We start from the raw sequence: 17,164 nt of genomic DNA on the forward strand, positions 1-17,164 counted from the left end.
TACAGAAGTGCGTTGTGTACCTTGTGGGTTTCTGCAGGAGGCTATTAATGGTGATCAGCAAATGCATTGCTTCTCTATTTGCGAGGATACTTTAGTAAAATATAATTACTCCTGACGTCTGCATGCAGTCTATCACGATCCTACACACACAGGGGCTGATAGCACAATAGCATGTAAATGACTATCTTGGAGTCAGCCAGAGGGTCGCTCTCCTGAGGCCTACAAACAGAGCCTCTGCAGCACCTTCAGTCCTTTTCAGCCCAAGGAGCCAGGTCCTCTGCACAGCAGTTCACGGACCCATCAATGGGTCCCTGACCTGGCCGCTCCCCATGCCACTTTTTAAACATGATGGCAGATCACCTTTAAAACAATTCTTTAACAACCATGCATCTCATAAGCTTTTCTTTGTGGGAGATGAAACCTGAGGGACACATCAGGGTGACAGGACCGTTCACATCTGACTCAGCTAGTCTGACTGCCATTAGATATCTTAACTCTGTTCTTTTCTTACCTTTGCTCTCTGCCTGTGTCCCGATAGGTGTGGCACATTCTGGGTCAATTTCTAATGAGCTGCCATCCACAAGAAACAAGTGATGGCTCGAGAGGAATCCAGCATACCAGCCCTGAATCAGATGTTGATGCTCCAGAGACCGGGCCCACGCCCTCCCAGTGATCTCCATCTTTGTGTGTGTGCAGGTTAAATGCAGCTCTGAATGAGAACCAAAGACAGGGAAAGAAACATCAGCTGCAACGTCCAGTGCAGCCAATTTCTTGAACAATTGTACATTACATTTCACTACTCTGAAGGACAAATTTTACAGCACAAAGCAAATGGATCTGAGATTGACAGTGGCCGTATGTGCTTGTGATGATCGAGCACAGATGTGCAGGCCCTGAAGCTCAGGACCTACTGCAAACCCAATGCAGACCCATAGGGCTCACGTCCTATGACCCAGCAGTGAGAGGTGTAACTAACAAGTTTTGGAGCCCTAGACAGAGATGTTGAGTGCCTCTCCCCCAGCTTCCTACATAATCGTAGCATGGCTCAGGTCACTGCTGAGCTGCAGCTGCCCTCAAGTCACGTGCCATACTTCTCCTTGCTCACGTAATCACTAGGCCAGACCCTGGTCTATTGGGATAGTTGTTGGGACTTTGGAAGCTGCTCTTACTTTTCTCTACGGCACTACTCTCAATTCAGCTTCCACTCTGTCAAAAATCTACAGCACTGCTCTCAACTCAATTCAATTGGTACCAGGTTCCTCGTTATTCTGGCCACATGAGGGGGTCACTGCTGGATCCCTTCACTTCCAGCTCAGAAGGGGAGCTGCAGGCTCTTCTCTATTTTGATCCCTTTTGCCTTAATTCCCCAGATGGCTAATTGGTTGGTCTTTGCCAGTGTTATGAGATTAGGACTGGCCATAAATTGGTTCCCCTTCTAGATCAGCATCTAAAACTAGTGGCTTACTTGCCCTTCCCTTTATATGATTCAACTGGTTTTGATCTGTAGAGCCTGAAGCTCATGACGCCATGCAGCCTAAGCACAGATCTGTAAGATCTAAGGCCCCTGGTGACTGATCTGTAGGGCCAAAAGGAATTTTTATCTAGATAAACATATGACTGACTGAAGCCTGAACAAGGTGGTCATTTGTAAATAACCACATAAAAATTACACAGATCCATTTAGCTACAAAAAGCATAAACTTGTTAAAAATCAACATATTTACTGAAAGACATTTCAACTATGACTAATTTTATATGATTTAACATTTTGATTCCTTTTTACCTATTTTAAAGAAAACCATAAACTAAAGAAGGAAAGAGGAGATTTGAAGTGCAAATATAGTTTCTCTATCTGATCTAAAGATCAAAAGGAAGTGTAAGTCAATGTGTGTGTGTCTCTGTATAGGGAGGAGAAGGACTGTATACTGAGCCCATGTTAATAATGTACTAGGTAAGCTAATTGGTGGTTATTATGTCATAGAATAAAGATACTCTTATAATTATAGAACTGTTATAATTTTGAGAATAAGCAATGAAAGCATACAAGATTAGATTTTTCATTAAGAATATATACAAAGATTACTTCCCCTCACAGTTTTCAGTGTGAGTCATATATCTTGGAAAATCGGAAACACAGCGCTGGGAAATCAGGAAGAGTTCATCAGTCACTTTAATATCCAACAAGCTACGCTTCAGAGCTGTTCTGTTCTTTCTTCTGATCTAACCAGTCTGTCTTGACGTTGGTCTTTTATGCTAATTTTCTTGACCTATGTCCCAGTTTCTTCTCTGGGCTACTCCCATATTCTTGTCATTTGTTGAGGCCTCAATTGTCTATGGTAATCATATCAGCAACGGTTAGGTGTAGCCAGGTTGCTGGTATCTGTTTTCCCTATTAACTGCTTGTTAATATATCTGAATGCATAACTTGTTTCTTAATACAAGCAAGCTAAGAAAAATGGCATATTTATCCTTAGAACTTATAAGCTTTATGTCAAGCAATTACGTTATGTTCACTAGCTATAGTAGTGATTATCTTTGTTCCACTAATTTATATCATGATACAAAGTTCTTCGCATTAACTAAATAACTCCTTAAATAATTTTCCACACCAGAGGTAGTGCCCATGTGCACAGAGAGGTGATGATACCAGCATGAATGTGCAGGAAGGAGGTAGTGCCTGTCTGTATGTATGTGTGGGGAGGATCTGCCCATGTGTGCATAGCAGATCAGAAAGTAATTTTTTTTTTGACTGGCATTCAAGAAGGGTTCATTCTTACCTTTTAAATAGAACTGAGAGAAGCCACAGGAGCAGTTATCATCAATGGACCTGCTTAGGGCTGTTCTCATCTGGATTAGCACTTTGTCAGGCACCTCATTCCACCTGGAGCAATCTGGGAAAGCAAAAGGAGAAAATAAAGAGAGAGAGAAAGCAAAAGGAGAGAAAGAAAATGCTTTTGGAGAAATACTGAGCAAATGTGCCTGATTTTTTGAGCAATGACCTCAGCTGGTATGAAGGTAATGTTGAGAGGAGAATATATTCCTGGCATTGATTCTCCCCCGCCCCCCCCCCCCCCCCAGTATACCAGCTGAGACCAGACGGAGCTGCTGCCTCTAACAATCATTCCAATGCTGAGGGTTAGCGACACAGTACCAACACAAGAAACGCAACCTCACAACGTATTTCCCAGCCTCATACTCCCCTCTTCCCACTCATTCACAACCACAAAATACCCAACACACTCCACGTTTCCCGCTCTCCAATAAATCTTTCCATGGACACTCCTGCACCTTCTTAGTTGCAGGGTGACGTGTATGAGGCTCCCTCACACCCGTGTGTCAGCTGCACACACTCCCCTTCCCTCTCACTGTTTCCGAGAGCAGTGAGACACGTACTAGCACACTAGTGCCAGGATTCAAATTCCCAGTCTCTGACAACATTAAGACTCAATACAACAGTATCAGGATTCCTTCTCCCAATCCCTAACAGCAGCTAGGGAGACAGACTCTTCTTACTGAGGATCTTCAGGCAGATGTCCAGATCCACAGAGAAGGCTTTCACAGGACAACTGTTCTCTGTACCAGGGGTGAGGTCCGAAACTGCAAACTGCAGGGTTGCATTTGAGTTACAGCAGGAACACCGGCTCAAGGACAATGACCTAAAGAAAAAAAAATAAAAACCAGAGAAAAGTATGAAGTGTTATTCCTTTTCAAAATCTGTGTAGAACAATCTTTTTCTATTTGTACAGCTGCAGCTTCTTCAGAAGGGTAGGTCTGTTTGTAGGACAGTGGCTGTAGGGGAGCTCAGGAGCTCTAGAGTGCTTTTTCCTGTTTATTTAACCTATTGCAAATCTTGTAGAGTCAGCGATAGCGAGAGACACTTTAATGACCTTAAGAGAAATGTGTAAGTAGTTTGCTTCACATTCTTCTACTGTTCTACTGATAAATAGCAATGGGTTGGAGGATAAACCCTAAATTTTCCTTCTTTTCAATTTACTGTATTTTGCTGTCATTTAGTTTTACTGATGCAAAACAGGATTTAAAATAGCTATATATAGACACACTTAACATAAGTTAGGGTACATTTCATGCTAGATAACTCCCTGTAACGCTGAACTCTTCAGGGCTCTATATGCCAGCCGTTCTCTCTTAGGGGACCCAAGTGTATTGCCTCCATGATCTGTGACATGTCTGGATCTCCACCAGACAGCTCACAGCACCAACATCCTACCACTATTTAATTTGTCCATTCTTGCTTCTCTACCACCTTCGCCTCCTTGCGCCTGACAGCTCTTATAATCTCACCTTGATTTCTTCTTGGAAATATAATGTGCAGTCCCAAAGACACTGAGCAGTTCAGGGTCAGCGTCAGACTCCCATGCATAAACCACGGCATCCTCCAGGTTCTTGCGCATTGCTGACAATCCTACCGGAAAATCTGTCATGCTGCCACGGTACAGAGCCACGGCACTGGCACTGTACCCAGCAGCTGGAGCAAAGTGAGGTGGCAGCAGCTGATCTGGAGGCCAGAAGAAGAGATGAGATAATTAAAAGAGCCAAAACACAGGGAGGTACTTCTGTGACACCGGGATGTTACATATGGACACAGCACATACCGTCCACAAAACAACACTGGTTTAAATTTCTGTTTGCTTATGCCAGAAGTTTCCCCAATCTGTCCCGGTGACCCCACTGCCAGTCAGGTTTTCAGGATACTCACAGTGAATGCACATTCATTGCGAGTACCCTGAAAACCCAACTTGCTTGTAGGCTCACCAGGACAGGTTTGGGAAACCCTGTAACTGAACGCTGAAATGGAAAGGTTGCAGTCAAACAAAGATCAAACAAGTGCAGCCCTATGGAAAGGTCTGCATCACAAACAAAACCCTTTTTCCACTCAAATCTTCACTAAAGAACAGAAACCATCTAAGGCAGCAAAGCATGAAGACCGGATCCCTCAATAATTTCAAATACTCCTTTCTAATTAAGTCCCTAGAAAAAAGTGTCATGTTACTCCCTAATCGCCTTTACGTCTTGAACAGAAGACACTGCAGTCCTGAGACATCCCCCATGGGTGCCAGGACACCAGCATTTTATAGACACACTACATGCGTAGTTCCCAAACAGGCCACAAGTACATTTCCCAATGAGATTCTAGGAACCCCTAGCTCATATTCAAGAAATCCCTCACTACCTTCAAACTTCCATTACTACACAAACACACACCCCTCTCTATAAGTCACTCGCTGGAAGGAAGGCATGTTTCTGTGCGTTATGGTTCGCAGCTCGACTAAGCAAAGTCCAGTACAAACTTATAAGATGAGGCTCCCCCCAACACACAATCTCATGGAACAAAAATGTATCTTTTAATTCTGAAATTATCTTCTATATTGCTATTTTAAAACTCTCGGGTTGTTTGTTCCCACCAAGGTACTATCCAGTTGATGTTTTGATTTTTTTTTTTTTTTGTTCTAATGGATCAACATGACTGCAAACCTTTTATAACTAGATGAAGTCACTTTAAACATTATTTTTCTGGTCTTTTGTCATTGTAAAATCAAGAATTACCTCCACAAAGTCAATTTGTCTTGCTAATTTGCACGCACTAGGCAAAACAAAGGTTGGGGGGTAAACGTTCTTGTCCCAAAGTGGGACACTGGCAGTCTGTGAAGAAAGCTTTCAGTCACTGCTAATGCACACTTCACTGAAAATTACTTCCAGTTGTTTTCTGTAAATCTCATTAAATAAGACAAGGGGAGTAGTTCATATTCTTTTCCAAAAGAAAGATTTGAAGATATTGTTTTGCATCATTTAAAATATGTATTGGAAAGATGTGATTTTAAAACAGACTTCTGCATACATTTGTTGTACCTTTTTAAAATTATTATAATTCCCATTATATTGGACTTCCAAAATGTCATCTTCATGTACCCCAGCTTTTAATGAATGCAGCACCCAGATCAATCTCAGGATATCCTTTGTCTGCCCCATATTTCTCCTGTTTTGAGGGACCTACATTGGCTGTCTACGGAGTCAAGATTAAGCTTAAAATCATAACCCTAGTTCTTCAGGTTTTATATGCGGCACCTTACTTCCCTCAGCGTATTTTGCGCTCTACCAGTGAGCAATTATTGGTCATTCCTAAGGTGAGCGCAGAGCAGCTACTGCAGACTAGCTCTCATGCATTTTCTCTAGGTGCCCCAATGCTTCAGAATACTCTTCCTTTGGAGCAGCAGAAGATTTCAGATTATAAATGTTTTAGAAAAACTATAGAAGATTTATTTAGTTAGAAGGCTTTTAATTAATGTCCTGTATTTTATCATTTTAATGTGCAGATTGATTGATTGTTTTTGATTATGTTGTGATCTACCTCGAACAGATTCTGGTAATAAAGCGGAATATCAATTATTGTAAATAAATAGATAAAAAATAACTATAGCAGACTAACTTTAGGACAGCTCTTTGGCCCAACCAGAGCCAGCTAAGTTATCCAGTTAGCTGAATATCGGGAGTTAGACAGTTAACTTAGCTGGCTAACTCTTCCCAGTTACGCCCCTGGAATGCCCCTAACTTATCTGGCTAAATTCTAGCCACCTAACTTATTAGCTGACTAGAATTTAGCCAGATATGTCCCAAATATTCATTTAGCTGATTTTGTGGTGTTGATTTATATATTAACTTCTGAGTTAGCCAGCTAAATGCTTTTGAATATGGATCTATGTCTATCCTGGAACTTTTAGTCTTGGTTTTTGGGGTCTGTTTGTTTTTTTACAAGAAATACAGGACTATGTATCCCAGCTAGCTTAGGGATGAGGAGTTAAAACAACAAGATTGTTTTAAAAGAACTCGGATTGGAGTTGGTTGGCAGATGGAACATGATACTGCATGCACAACTGAATGCATTAAATTTCTCCTTCACCAATAGGAGGCATTAATATGGGTGTGCAACTGTTGAACTCATAGCGCCATCAAATGCTCATATTTTCCAGCAGCAGGCACTATAAAGAGTGATGTAGCAGCGCAAATGCACAAGTTCTAACACCCCTTGTGAGGTGCTTTGACTGGTCTTACCTGTTCTAAGTACTCTATCCAATCCAATCACAAAGAAGCCATCTTCCCGGAGATTGCCCTGCAGTGAGATACTGTTGTATGCCTTGCCATCTTCTCCAGAGAACAGTACCAGTGTAAATGCATCCATGCTACTGCCGGGTGCCCCCTTCAGCTCAATGAACTCATACGTGCTAGTGTCATCTGTCAAACCTAGCTCATTAATAAGAAGCCATGAGGCCCCATAGGACAGGCTTGGGCGTACAGTGCTCCGCAACAGACAGGCATTGTCGGCCAATGGAGTTATTCTAGTCACCTTTCAAGAAAAGATGCAAGAGAAAAGCAAGCAATTATGGTTTTCATAAGCTCATCTTTAAAAACTAATCATTAAAGGCAAGGGAAAGTGGATATAAGTTTTAGACCGGCTTAACTTCAACATGAGTCCCTGCTGCTGGGAAGTTATCCATTTTGTACTAAGAGACATGCTAATCATCTCATGTAAATATAGGCAGTGCCAGGGGTCAAATAACACAAGACACTTGAAATATCAAGTATTATCCTCGTGTTAGGGCGTTTACTGCACAAAAAAACTTTTTCGCACAGTAAATGGCCTAATGCAGCTTAGTGAATGAATCCCTTATATCGGGGATACAGAAATATCTACATAACCTGAATGTAATCCGCTCTCAGGTGTCACAAAAAGCAGAATATAAATTTAAAGAAAAAAAAAATCCCCCTCTATCATCTCTCCAGTCTCTCTTTCCCTCCGGGGCACAACATATTTAGATTCTTCAGCCTCTGCAGGTTGCCTCTCTCTCTGGACTGCTTCCTTCCTGCCTCTATCCTTTTTGAGATAAGGTTTCCGGAACTGGACACAGTACTCCAAGCGAGGCCTCACCCGTAGTACTGTGAAGGCTGCTTAATTATGTAAAAAGGTTTTACAAAGACAACAGTGTTATGTTGGCTTAGGTAAACGCAAGAAGATTTTAAAGCAGGAAAGGAGGATGTGCTCTGAATGCCTTGGGGTAAACGTCTCATTTCTTGACGTTACTTCGCATCGTTTTTTTTTTGCTTTTAAATTGGCTGGTACATATTAGAGATGGACAAGAAAAATCACTAAGACAACTCTTCTACCTGCCTTGAGGGAGAATGTTGTAGGGCGAGGAAGTTCTCCTGCTAGCCTTCTAGTGTGTGTGGGTGTGTGTGTGTGTGGGGGGGTGTGGGGGGTGTGTGGGTGTGGGTGGGGGAGGGGGAAATCCATGTTATAAAACTCTTTATCAGTTTTTATAAAAATAGTCTCTATATGGAACCAAGCTAAAAACCCAGCAAGGTGACTGGGGAGCCTCTGCAACACAGCCAGTACTGAAAAGGATCAGAGAAACTGCAAAGCAATGAGGATTTTTTTTCCTCTGCTCTCCGAGATTAAACGGACAGCATAATCCTTACATTTGGCAAAACTGACTGCTCAGATTTTCACTTTGAGCACTTCTTTTGGAAATGTACAAATTCACCGCAGATCATAGATATCTATGGGATTTGCACACCCAGGCCAACAGTGGCCTTTTGGCCCTATCAGGCCAGCAGCACCCTCCTCCCCCTCAGGCCATACCAGGTCCAAGCAGTAGGGGCAGCCTTGTTCCACCCCTGCATTCTGTGTCTCGCTACTTCAAAAGCACGGCCTACAAATGGAGAGCGATAGGGCAAGGCAGCTGAAAAGCCAACTCCATCCCACACCTGGTAGCTGCTGTGGTCTCTGGGACGGAGGTTGTTACAGCGGCTCAAGGACTCATCTTCAGTGACAACCGAGTCATCTTCGTACAGGATGTCCTGCCCTGGGGTCAGTACGCGCAGAAGTTTCTCTGCTTTATCCGAGGCCTTTGACCAATACACCAGGGCGTCCACCAGCCCCTCATCCGTCACACTCATGCCCTTGCGGCAGTTACGCGGGGTGCTATGGTAGAGGGCCACCGCATCACCTCCATTCTGGATAGTGTTAGCAGGCAGGGTGATGTCGGGCTTCGGGGTCATCCCCTGGCTCCCCACCAGGAAGTAGCCCATCTCGTTGGTACGATGGCCAGTGAAGTTCACCACCTCATAAGCTTGGCTGTTCTTCCCATTGTAGAATGCAAGGCAATAATTGTCGAGGCTGGCAGAGCGGCGGCCCGGGTGGAAGAGTTCGACGAATTCTGCGTCTTCGCGCCCCCCGGGATTGTCTGGATTCACCTCGCTCAGGAGGAACTCGGGTGGCAGCAAAACCGTGCCACGAACCGTGACGGACACTTCCGACACGCCACCTGAGGATCAGAAAGGCAATAGAATCAGAGGGAGAACAACGTTATGCAGACACACAGAACCTCGGTCCAAAGGGCGCACTGCTTCTCACATGTTTGAAACAGTGACTCTTCGTCCTTAATACAGCCAAAGCAGCACTGCTTAAACTTTTCAGGTCAATCCCACCTTTTTCATGCTTTCCATCCCCCCCCCCCTTCGGAGTTTTCCTGGGAAAGTCTGAGCCGGGGGGGGGGGGGGGGAAAGAGGTGGGAAAGCAGGTATTTTGCACCTTATGTACTTTGCACTGGGGTTTCAGACAGGTGCAAGCAAGTGCAGGAATTTATAAATGAAATTCCTGTGAATACTTCCCCCTCTCCCCGATCGAACCCCACCTTTTCTCCCCCAAAATGATAAAGCAGAAGCGCCGTTAGCAGTCGGCATATTTTTACCCACAATGAAGGGGAGGATTCAGTTTTCAAAGACCCTTTTTACGTAGGTCAAAATTGGAAAGAATTACGTAAAAGGGATTCATCTCTGCCTGTAAGCACAACTCCTCTCCAAAACAAGGGGACAGAAAGAGAGTCACCAAATTTGGCAAGCAGGAACAAAACGGGAATCCTTTGGACAAGTCTGAAAACGAGAAACGTCAGGTCACTCTTTTTGGAGAACCGAGACTCAAAAAGATCCCGGTTACTCTGAGAAGTGGTTACAGGCTGCACAATACGGAGCAGTGCGCCATTCCAAAAGCTTCCCCTACTGCCAACGCCATTCTAGCAGATTGGCTCAGAGCAATACAGGCAAATGGAAAGAAAACCAAAAATAATTGAAGAAGCTGGCAAAGAATGCTGCCAAAGGCAGCTTCAAAGCCATCTACCCTGCACATATACACAGACACAACCACCCAAGCCTTCAGCCACTCACACCCTTATACCCTCAATCATACCCTCCCCCTCTCAGATATCCCATCTCTCCCTCCAATACAGCTGATGGCTTGGGGCAAATGTTCAAGACACCTAAATATGGTCTTAAATAAAATGTTTAATTCTGAAACAGCCCTGAATCCTCTTTTCCAGATTTTTCCTCTCTTTGTAATCAAGACACTTAAGGACTGAACATGTCGCAACCCCTGGAAAGACCGTAACGAGATGCAGCGTGTTCTCAAAATGTTATGTAAGAAGCTCAACACTCCCCTTCCACAAAACTCTATGGGAAGATTTGCCCCTCTGCATGCTTTCCCTATAATACTTCTATCCCCCTTCTCCCACTGTAATTTAAACAGAAGTAATATACACCATTTCATCTCATGCTCCCCACACACAAACGCAGCCCATGTTCCCAACCCCAGTTTGAAAACCGGTTAAGTGATGAATGACTTGAGTTCATGCCATTGGGATGTGAACCTGAGACCCCCTCACAGATCACCTCCCTGCCACCATTTTAAAATGTGACATTTACATGTTACCTGTTCATTTCCTTTCTTTTAGTCCTACCAGACCAGTCGGTTATGTTCCCCTGCCTTCAGCTCTTCGTTATCTATGTCTAGCGATCTTCATTTTCAGTTTTTATGTTCTCCAATAATTTATTAATAACAAATACCAGAGAAAATCAGTGGGGGGGGAAGAAGCCCCTTCCCCCCCCCCAATGGATTTTCTGCTGTTTGATTGGTTATAACAAAACACTGATAAATTACCAGGGAAAATGAAATAAAACCTGAACATGAAGGTCCTACCTATGTCAAAGGTAAGGCAACCAAAGGTAATTGTTTTGGTTTCCAAATCACCATCACAAACACAACCTGATGCTACCAAGAAAACTCCTCCATGGCCATTCATCCAGGAACAAGATAATCCTACACCAAGGTCACAGGTAAGCCAACTATCTTCACAGTGGGCAACAATGTCCTGCTCACTATTAATTATATTCACTCAGACTGAGTTTTTGATTGCCACAGCTTCACTGGGAGGGTTCTGGACTCATCTGGCAAGATTAAAGGAAAGGAAGTTAACAGGTAAGTTTAAATTTCACCTATCTTATCGTCCATGCCCGACCCGTCCATCCAAGTGGGATGTACCGAAGCTCTACCCACACCAGGCAAGAGGTAGCCACGATAGCTCCCAGGACTCCAGGTATCTTCTAAGGTGTAACCTCTCCCAGCCTGCACACCCACACTGAAGTGCTTAGAGCAGGGACGCATTGTCCTGTCATTATCCTATGGAAAGACAAATATTGACTGCCTATATGGACAACTGCACCTTTGTCAAGTGAGCTTGCCAGGCCTCTGGGACCTGCAAACTTTTACTGAAGCAGACCAAAGTACTCAACTCCTTAACTCCTTTCAAAATTGAGGCCTTAAAATCCACTGTACTTTACCAGGCCAGATCAATTAGACCAAAGACCTATCAGAGATAACTATTGCGGCAATGACTGGGCTAGGAGTATTGTCAGGGGGGATGCAAAACAGGGGTAAAAAAATCCCTGGGTAACTGTAAATGAAGGCTTGTGGTGCCGGCTCCCAGTTCTGACTGAGCTGAAGGTTCTAGGGCACACCTTGTAAAGGAATGTACGTTAGACCCTCTTTAAACGTCCAGGACTAGGCATTTAGCCTGTTCACTTTAAGAAAGCCACAAGGGAATCCTGGTTGTAGGGCATTTTCTCAGGGGAAAGGGATAAGATGCCAGGGCCCAGAGGGAAAGGGAGGATCCAGATGAGACTAGAAGCAAGCAAATTACTTATCTGTAAACTATTGCATTTTAGTTTCCAGCACTGCTGAGATAAATTAAACAACCAAAAGCCTGCTTATCTGTAAATAATAAAGCTGGAGCCTAGTCTACTTTGTCCTCCAGCAAGTTAAAGACTGCCCACACTGTGTTACGCACCTATAAAATTAAACGAACACTTAAAGTAACCCAAATGAAAAGCTTTTTCAAGCATGTACTCAACTACTGCCCATCCATGGAAGATTAAAAAAAAAAAAAAAATTTCAATTAGTTACTGCCTTAATTTCCTTCCTCAGCTCCTGCTAAACAGCCACGAGCACCAATTCCTGAAATAACCCAAAATACTTTAGAAACTAAAGGTTGCTCTACCTCCTGCAGGTAATATCAATATACAACCATTCACAGCTCTTGAGCTGGCTTTATTAAAGTGCACCTTTAAGAACCCAGACTTTAATTTTGAGAGAAAAATGTATGTGAACAATTAAAAAAGAAAAGCCCTTAGTGAGACTCAGAAGAGATCAGATGAGTATTCAGAAACTATGATTCAGTGAATAGTCCCGCACTCCCAAACAGGCCAAAGGGCAGATAATGGTAACTCTGCCAGTCCAGGAAGTTGGAGACTAAAAACACATTGTACATCCCCTGTTTGAACCCCACTTCAGGATGAAGGGCCTGTGCCTCAGATGGATCTGGATTTAGATTTACTCTACAGTTTAATTAGAGACAATCATTTAAAAACAAACATTTTAATGTTACAATTCAAGCAGAACAGAACGGTTATAAGACAAACCAGTCTACAACATTTCCTGCTGTTTGAAGAATTGAAGAGGTAAAGGAAAAGAGCAGTACATCAGCCCCTTCTCAGTGTTTTCAATGTACTATAGGCTTCTTTGGTACCTGGAGGCAGTGAGGTCATTAAGCTGGAATCCTGGAAACAGGTCTTCTCCACCTGGCCTCTTCTGCCACTGATGTACACGACTTGTGATTCATCCACAAATCTAGCAAAAGCATCTGTCAAGCTTGCCAGCTGTGGCACAGAGTTGGCAAGGAGTAGCGCGTGGAAAGCCAGCTCGGAACTATGGCAGGTCATATTATAATCTGTACAAGAGAAAACACAGTCCTTAGCATTCCCATCCAGTCCCAAGGTGACACTCTGCTGCCCTACCTCATCTTCTGCCTCACCGCCCTATCAGCACATACAGGAAAGAAATGTAGACTGGAGTGACAACTCCTAGTTCTGCTTACAGCAAACCTATGTCACTCGCTTTCTTGTTCATTTTACTCCCATTTTCTTTCACGCTCTTCCCAGGACAACTGACTGAACAATTACAAGGACCCCTGTTGGCTGAAGGCTGCATTGCTCCTGCAGTAGCAATCCTCCCAAGGTCTGAGGACATCACCTGCACCATTCCTCACACCTCATCCATCCTGACAGACAGGACCAGCTGAAGCAGAGTCTCCTGGGCTGTGCTGAGAGAGAGTCACAGGGCTGACCTGCATCACTGCTTTTTTTTTTTTTACAATGGCACTGTGACACATGTGAAAACCAACAAAATACAAAAAGGAAACTACCCCTCAGTTAAAACAAATTACTTTTGTATTCCTCTGCAAGGCATACACTATGGTTCTTCTACAGAGCTTATTCCAAAGCATCCAACTGCTAGTGTTTCTTATTGTCCGGTTACAACAGATGCTCGTTTTCTGAAGGCCGAGTCAGCCATGCTGGGATTGGAACCACTGAATTACATTACAATTTATGCACAAAAGGCCCGATTTTAAATGGCCTGCTCGCATAAAAAAAAAAACAGGAGTTACGCGCACAAGAGCCGAGCCTCGGCAAAGGGGCAGTCCGGAGCTGGAGGCGCCCGGTTCAGCGGCTATTTGCTGCTGTGCCGGCGTGTGCGACTTGCTACTGCTCCTTTGGAGGCACAAAAGGTAATAAAAAAATAAAAATAGGGGTACCTAGAGTAGGGATTGAGGGCGGGTAGGATAGGGGGTAGGGAAGTTCCCTCCCAGTCCGCTCCTTAATTGGAATGGACTGGGAGGGAACTGGGGAAGCCTGACTATGCATCGCCGCATGATTTTTGCATATGTCTGCCCCCGCCTTGTGCGCGCCTCCCGTGATTTTATAATATGCGCGCACATGTTAGAAAATCGCACGTCCACGTGTGCGTGCCAAGTAGCACGCGCACATAGACGCGTGCGCGTATTTTTTTAAATCTACCCAAATGTTGCAGGGAGATGCCCCTCTCCAGTCTAATCTGTAAACCGACATGATGAGAACGAGTTCTTGAATGCCGGTATAAAAAAACCTTAAATAAAATAAATAAAATAAAATAATAGGAGAGGAGAATAACTATCCCAAAATGTCGTGGAACTCAAAGTTCAGGACATGACGAGGCCCTTGGAATTTATTATATTCTAGCAGACTTCCTCCTACCTCGCAGCTAAATCAGGACCCAGCCTCTACCAGAGGTATCAGAGCTATGAACCTTTATTCCCAGCTTTTCCATATTGTCTCTTCCCTTTCCACCTAGCCCAGCCACTGCAACAACAGTCCTAAGGCATAGACTGGATCATGGCACAAAACACACGCTCAACCCAGCCAGTAGGCATCGCTCTTCGGCAGCGGCCGGGATAGACCCAGCATCTCCCTGCATCACTCCCAACCCCTGCCAGCCTGAAAAAAAGTCTGAGAATCCCAGACCTCGGGCTGGGGTTCATGAAGGAAAACATCTGGTTGATCCAACATGAAACATCACATTTAAAAATAAATCTGCTCTTTCTGCTCGAGAGAGTGGGCAGCGGCATGAACGCCTTTGTAAGAAACCCTAAAAACTAAACATTTTCTGACTTTCCTAAAATGAATTTCGTTCGTGCCTGCTAACACTAGCACCGCATTTCTTACCGATGACTTCACACTGCAAGAGCCCAGAAGTACAGACTGCCCTGCCACTTTTGCTCCAGCAAGAGACACGAGAGAGAGATTCTCACGCTAGCAATTCCAATACAAGCATGCGATTTAGAAACCAAGATGCCCCGGGGAACAAGATCACCACGATCTATGTTACACGCTGCCATCTACAACCCCTTCTTTGGAAAGTCATCTTTAATCGTGTGCATCTTTGCGTTTCGGGTGACCGTTTGGTTCTCACCCTGTGGGTCACGGAAGGTTTTCAAGGTGGGTGGAAGGAGAATCCAGCATTGCTATCCCAGACAGTTGGGTCTGGCTGCCACGTCAGTCCATCACAACAGCAAATACTAAGCACGCCAAAAAAAATTAAACTGCGTTTTTATATGCCTCAAAAAAATGTAACATTTCTGTTGTATGAAAGGAATCTTCATTAGAATATGTGGAGCTGAAAGGTGGGGACTCTTGTGCGTATTCATTGCTTTGTACAGTTATCACATCTGTATGGTCTTATTGCCATCAGGTACTCTGGGCAAGTGCACTGTAGACAAATTTAAAATATCACCAAAATGCAATTCCACTCATTGCTGGCATGCCTGGGGGGGGGGGGGGGGGGAGAGCAGGGATGGCGTTCTGCTTCTTTTGTGAGCCTCAGCATTTTTCACCATAAACACACAATTCTCTCTGCCCTATATTAAACATGCCACATCAAGCAAACACCAAAGGAGTTTCAGTTTTACAGAGCAAAACTGCTAGAACTGATCTAGGAGTGACTACACTGGACGATGAAGCCCATAATTCTGCAACACACCACCACACAACAAAAAAACGCAGCCTCTCAGGAGCTGGCTGGCAATGTGATGTCATCAAGCAGACTGACAGCACTGATCCCGTTGTAAGGCGAGCAGAACTACATTTCTTTCAGGAAAAAAAAAAAAAGATGCGTCATTACTAACTACTTTTTCTTCTGGTTACTGTTATTCTTATGGCTCTATTTATTGGTTTAGAACTCACTTTGGAAATGGGTTGTGTGTCCCTGCTCGGGACAGTGCTGTGCATTACAGTTAGGGATGTTAAATCACAAGAGACCCCCGTACAGCCCCTCTCACCTCTGAAGTATCCTGTGGACACGTCAAAGTTGCATTCTGCTGCTAAGCTCCGGGCCAGAAAAATCTGGATCTCGTAAATAGCCTGAGACGCAGACCACTCTGAACAATCTGGTGCACAAAGAGACAGAGAGGAAGACTGAAATGAACAGTGAAATCTCGCCAGGCAGTCCTCCTGGAGCCATGTATCCCACAGTAATACCTTAGCTCAGCAACAGAAGAAATTCATCAGATGGATTGCCCCAAAATCCTAGTAAATGTAATGGCTCAGTTAAAATTAAAGTTTTGGAAGTCAAAAAAAGCGCCATGCATCCACATTTGAACATCTTCTAGTTTTGGAAGTTAAAACAGCAGCAATAATCAATGGACTTAAGATGCATCAAATTGTAAGTGTTTTAATACCTGCTCAAAGGTTCTCTTTCCATGCACTCTTGGTCACGATGCACTGATTTTGGTGGGGAGGGGTCTCAAACATTGTGCAGGTGTTGGGAGGGAAAAGTATTGTAAGGCTGGTCCCTGCTGCTAAACACGTGGGGGCAACGTGGCAGCAATAGGTTTACTCACCCACCACACGCAGGCAGAACGCGATGGCCTGGCTGAAGTTCCTGCTGGGGCACTGGTTCTGTTGGCCCGGGGTTGGGTGGCTCAGCACGTACACCGAGGGATCCCGGACAATGGAGCAGCAGCTGCAGCGGCTCACGGACTCATCACCAGGCTGGAAACTAGAAGAATGCGTGAAAGAAAGCGTATTTAAAAAAGGTAACATACTGCAAACCTCCAGAAACAGAAAGACAAGATGTGCAGCACATGCACCCCCGTCTCCCTCACTGAACGTTAGGACCGAATCCAGAGATGCTTAGGGTTGCTCAGTGGGAGGTAACTGGAACAAGCCCTCTCTGAGAGATAAGAATGGTATAAAGTTTTGGTTAGAAGGAGGACACATTTGGCTGGCATCTTTTCTCTGCTGCTTTACAGGCAGCTGGTGGAGATCCGATTCCAGTACCTCAGAAAATGACTGTGCAGTGTTTTTAAATGTACTTTTCTGAGTTTCTTTTAATTTACTCCTCTCGATAATAAAAGTTCTTTCCTTGAAAGAAGACTGCCTAAGATGTTCT

At 44.2% G+C, this 17,164-nt stretch overlaps 1 protein-coding gene across 1 annotated transcript in view; it reads right to left on the reverse strand.

Moving 5' to 3' along the window:
- LOC115075968 overlaps positions 1-17,164 on the reverse strand; it is a 53,573-nt gene that overhangs the window by 21,297 nt on the left and 15,112 nt on the right. Inside the window, exons 4-12 of the mRNA XM_029576968.1 lie at positions 16,614-16,771; positions 16,053-16,160; positions 12,930-13,130; positions 8,779-9,338; positions 7,069-7,360; positions 4,303-4,516; positions 3,514-3,656; positions 2,778-2,891; positions 512-709 (exon numbers count right to left, since the gene is read on the reverse strand). Coding sequence (XP_029432828.1) covers positions 512-709; positions 2,778-2,891; positions 3,514-3,656; positions 4,303-4,516; positions 7,069-7,360; positions 8,779-9,338; positions 12,930-13,130; positions 16,053-16,160; positions 16,614-16,771 — 1,988 coding nt within the window. The remainder of the gene's footprint in view (positions 1-511; positions 710-2,777; positions 2,892-3,513; positions 3,657-4,302; positions 4,517-7,068; positions 7,361-8,778; positions 9,339-12,929; positions 13,131-16,052; positions 16,161-16,613; positions 16,772-17,164) is intronic.

The sequence above is a fragment of the Rhinatrema bivittatum genome, chromosome 14 (assembly GCF_901001135.1).
Source record: "Rhinatrema bivittatum chromosome 14, aRhiBiv1.1, whole genome shotgun sequence".
NCBI lineage: Eukaryota > Metazoa > Chordata > Amphibia > Gymnophiona > Rhinatrematidae > Rhinatrema > Rhinatrema bivittatum.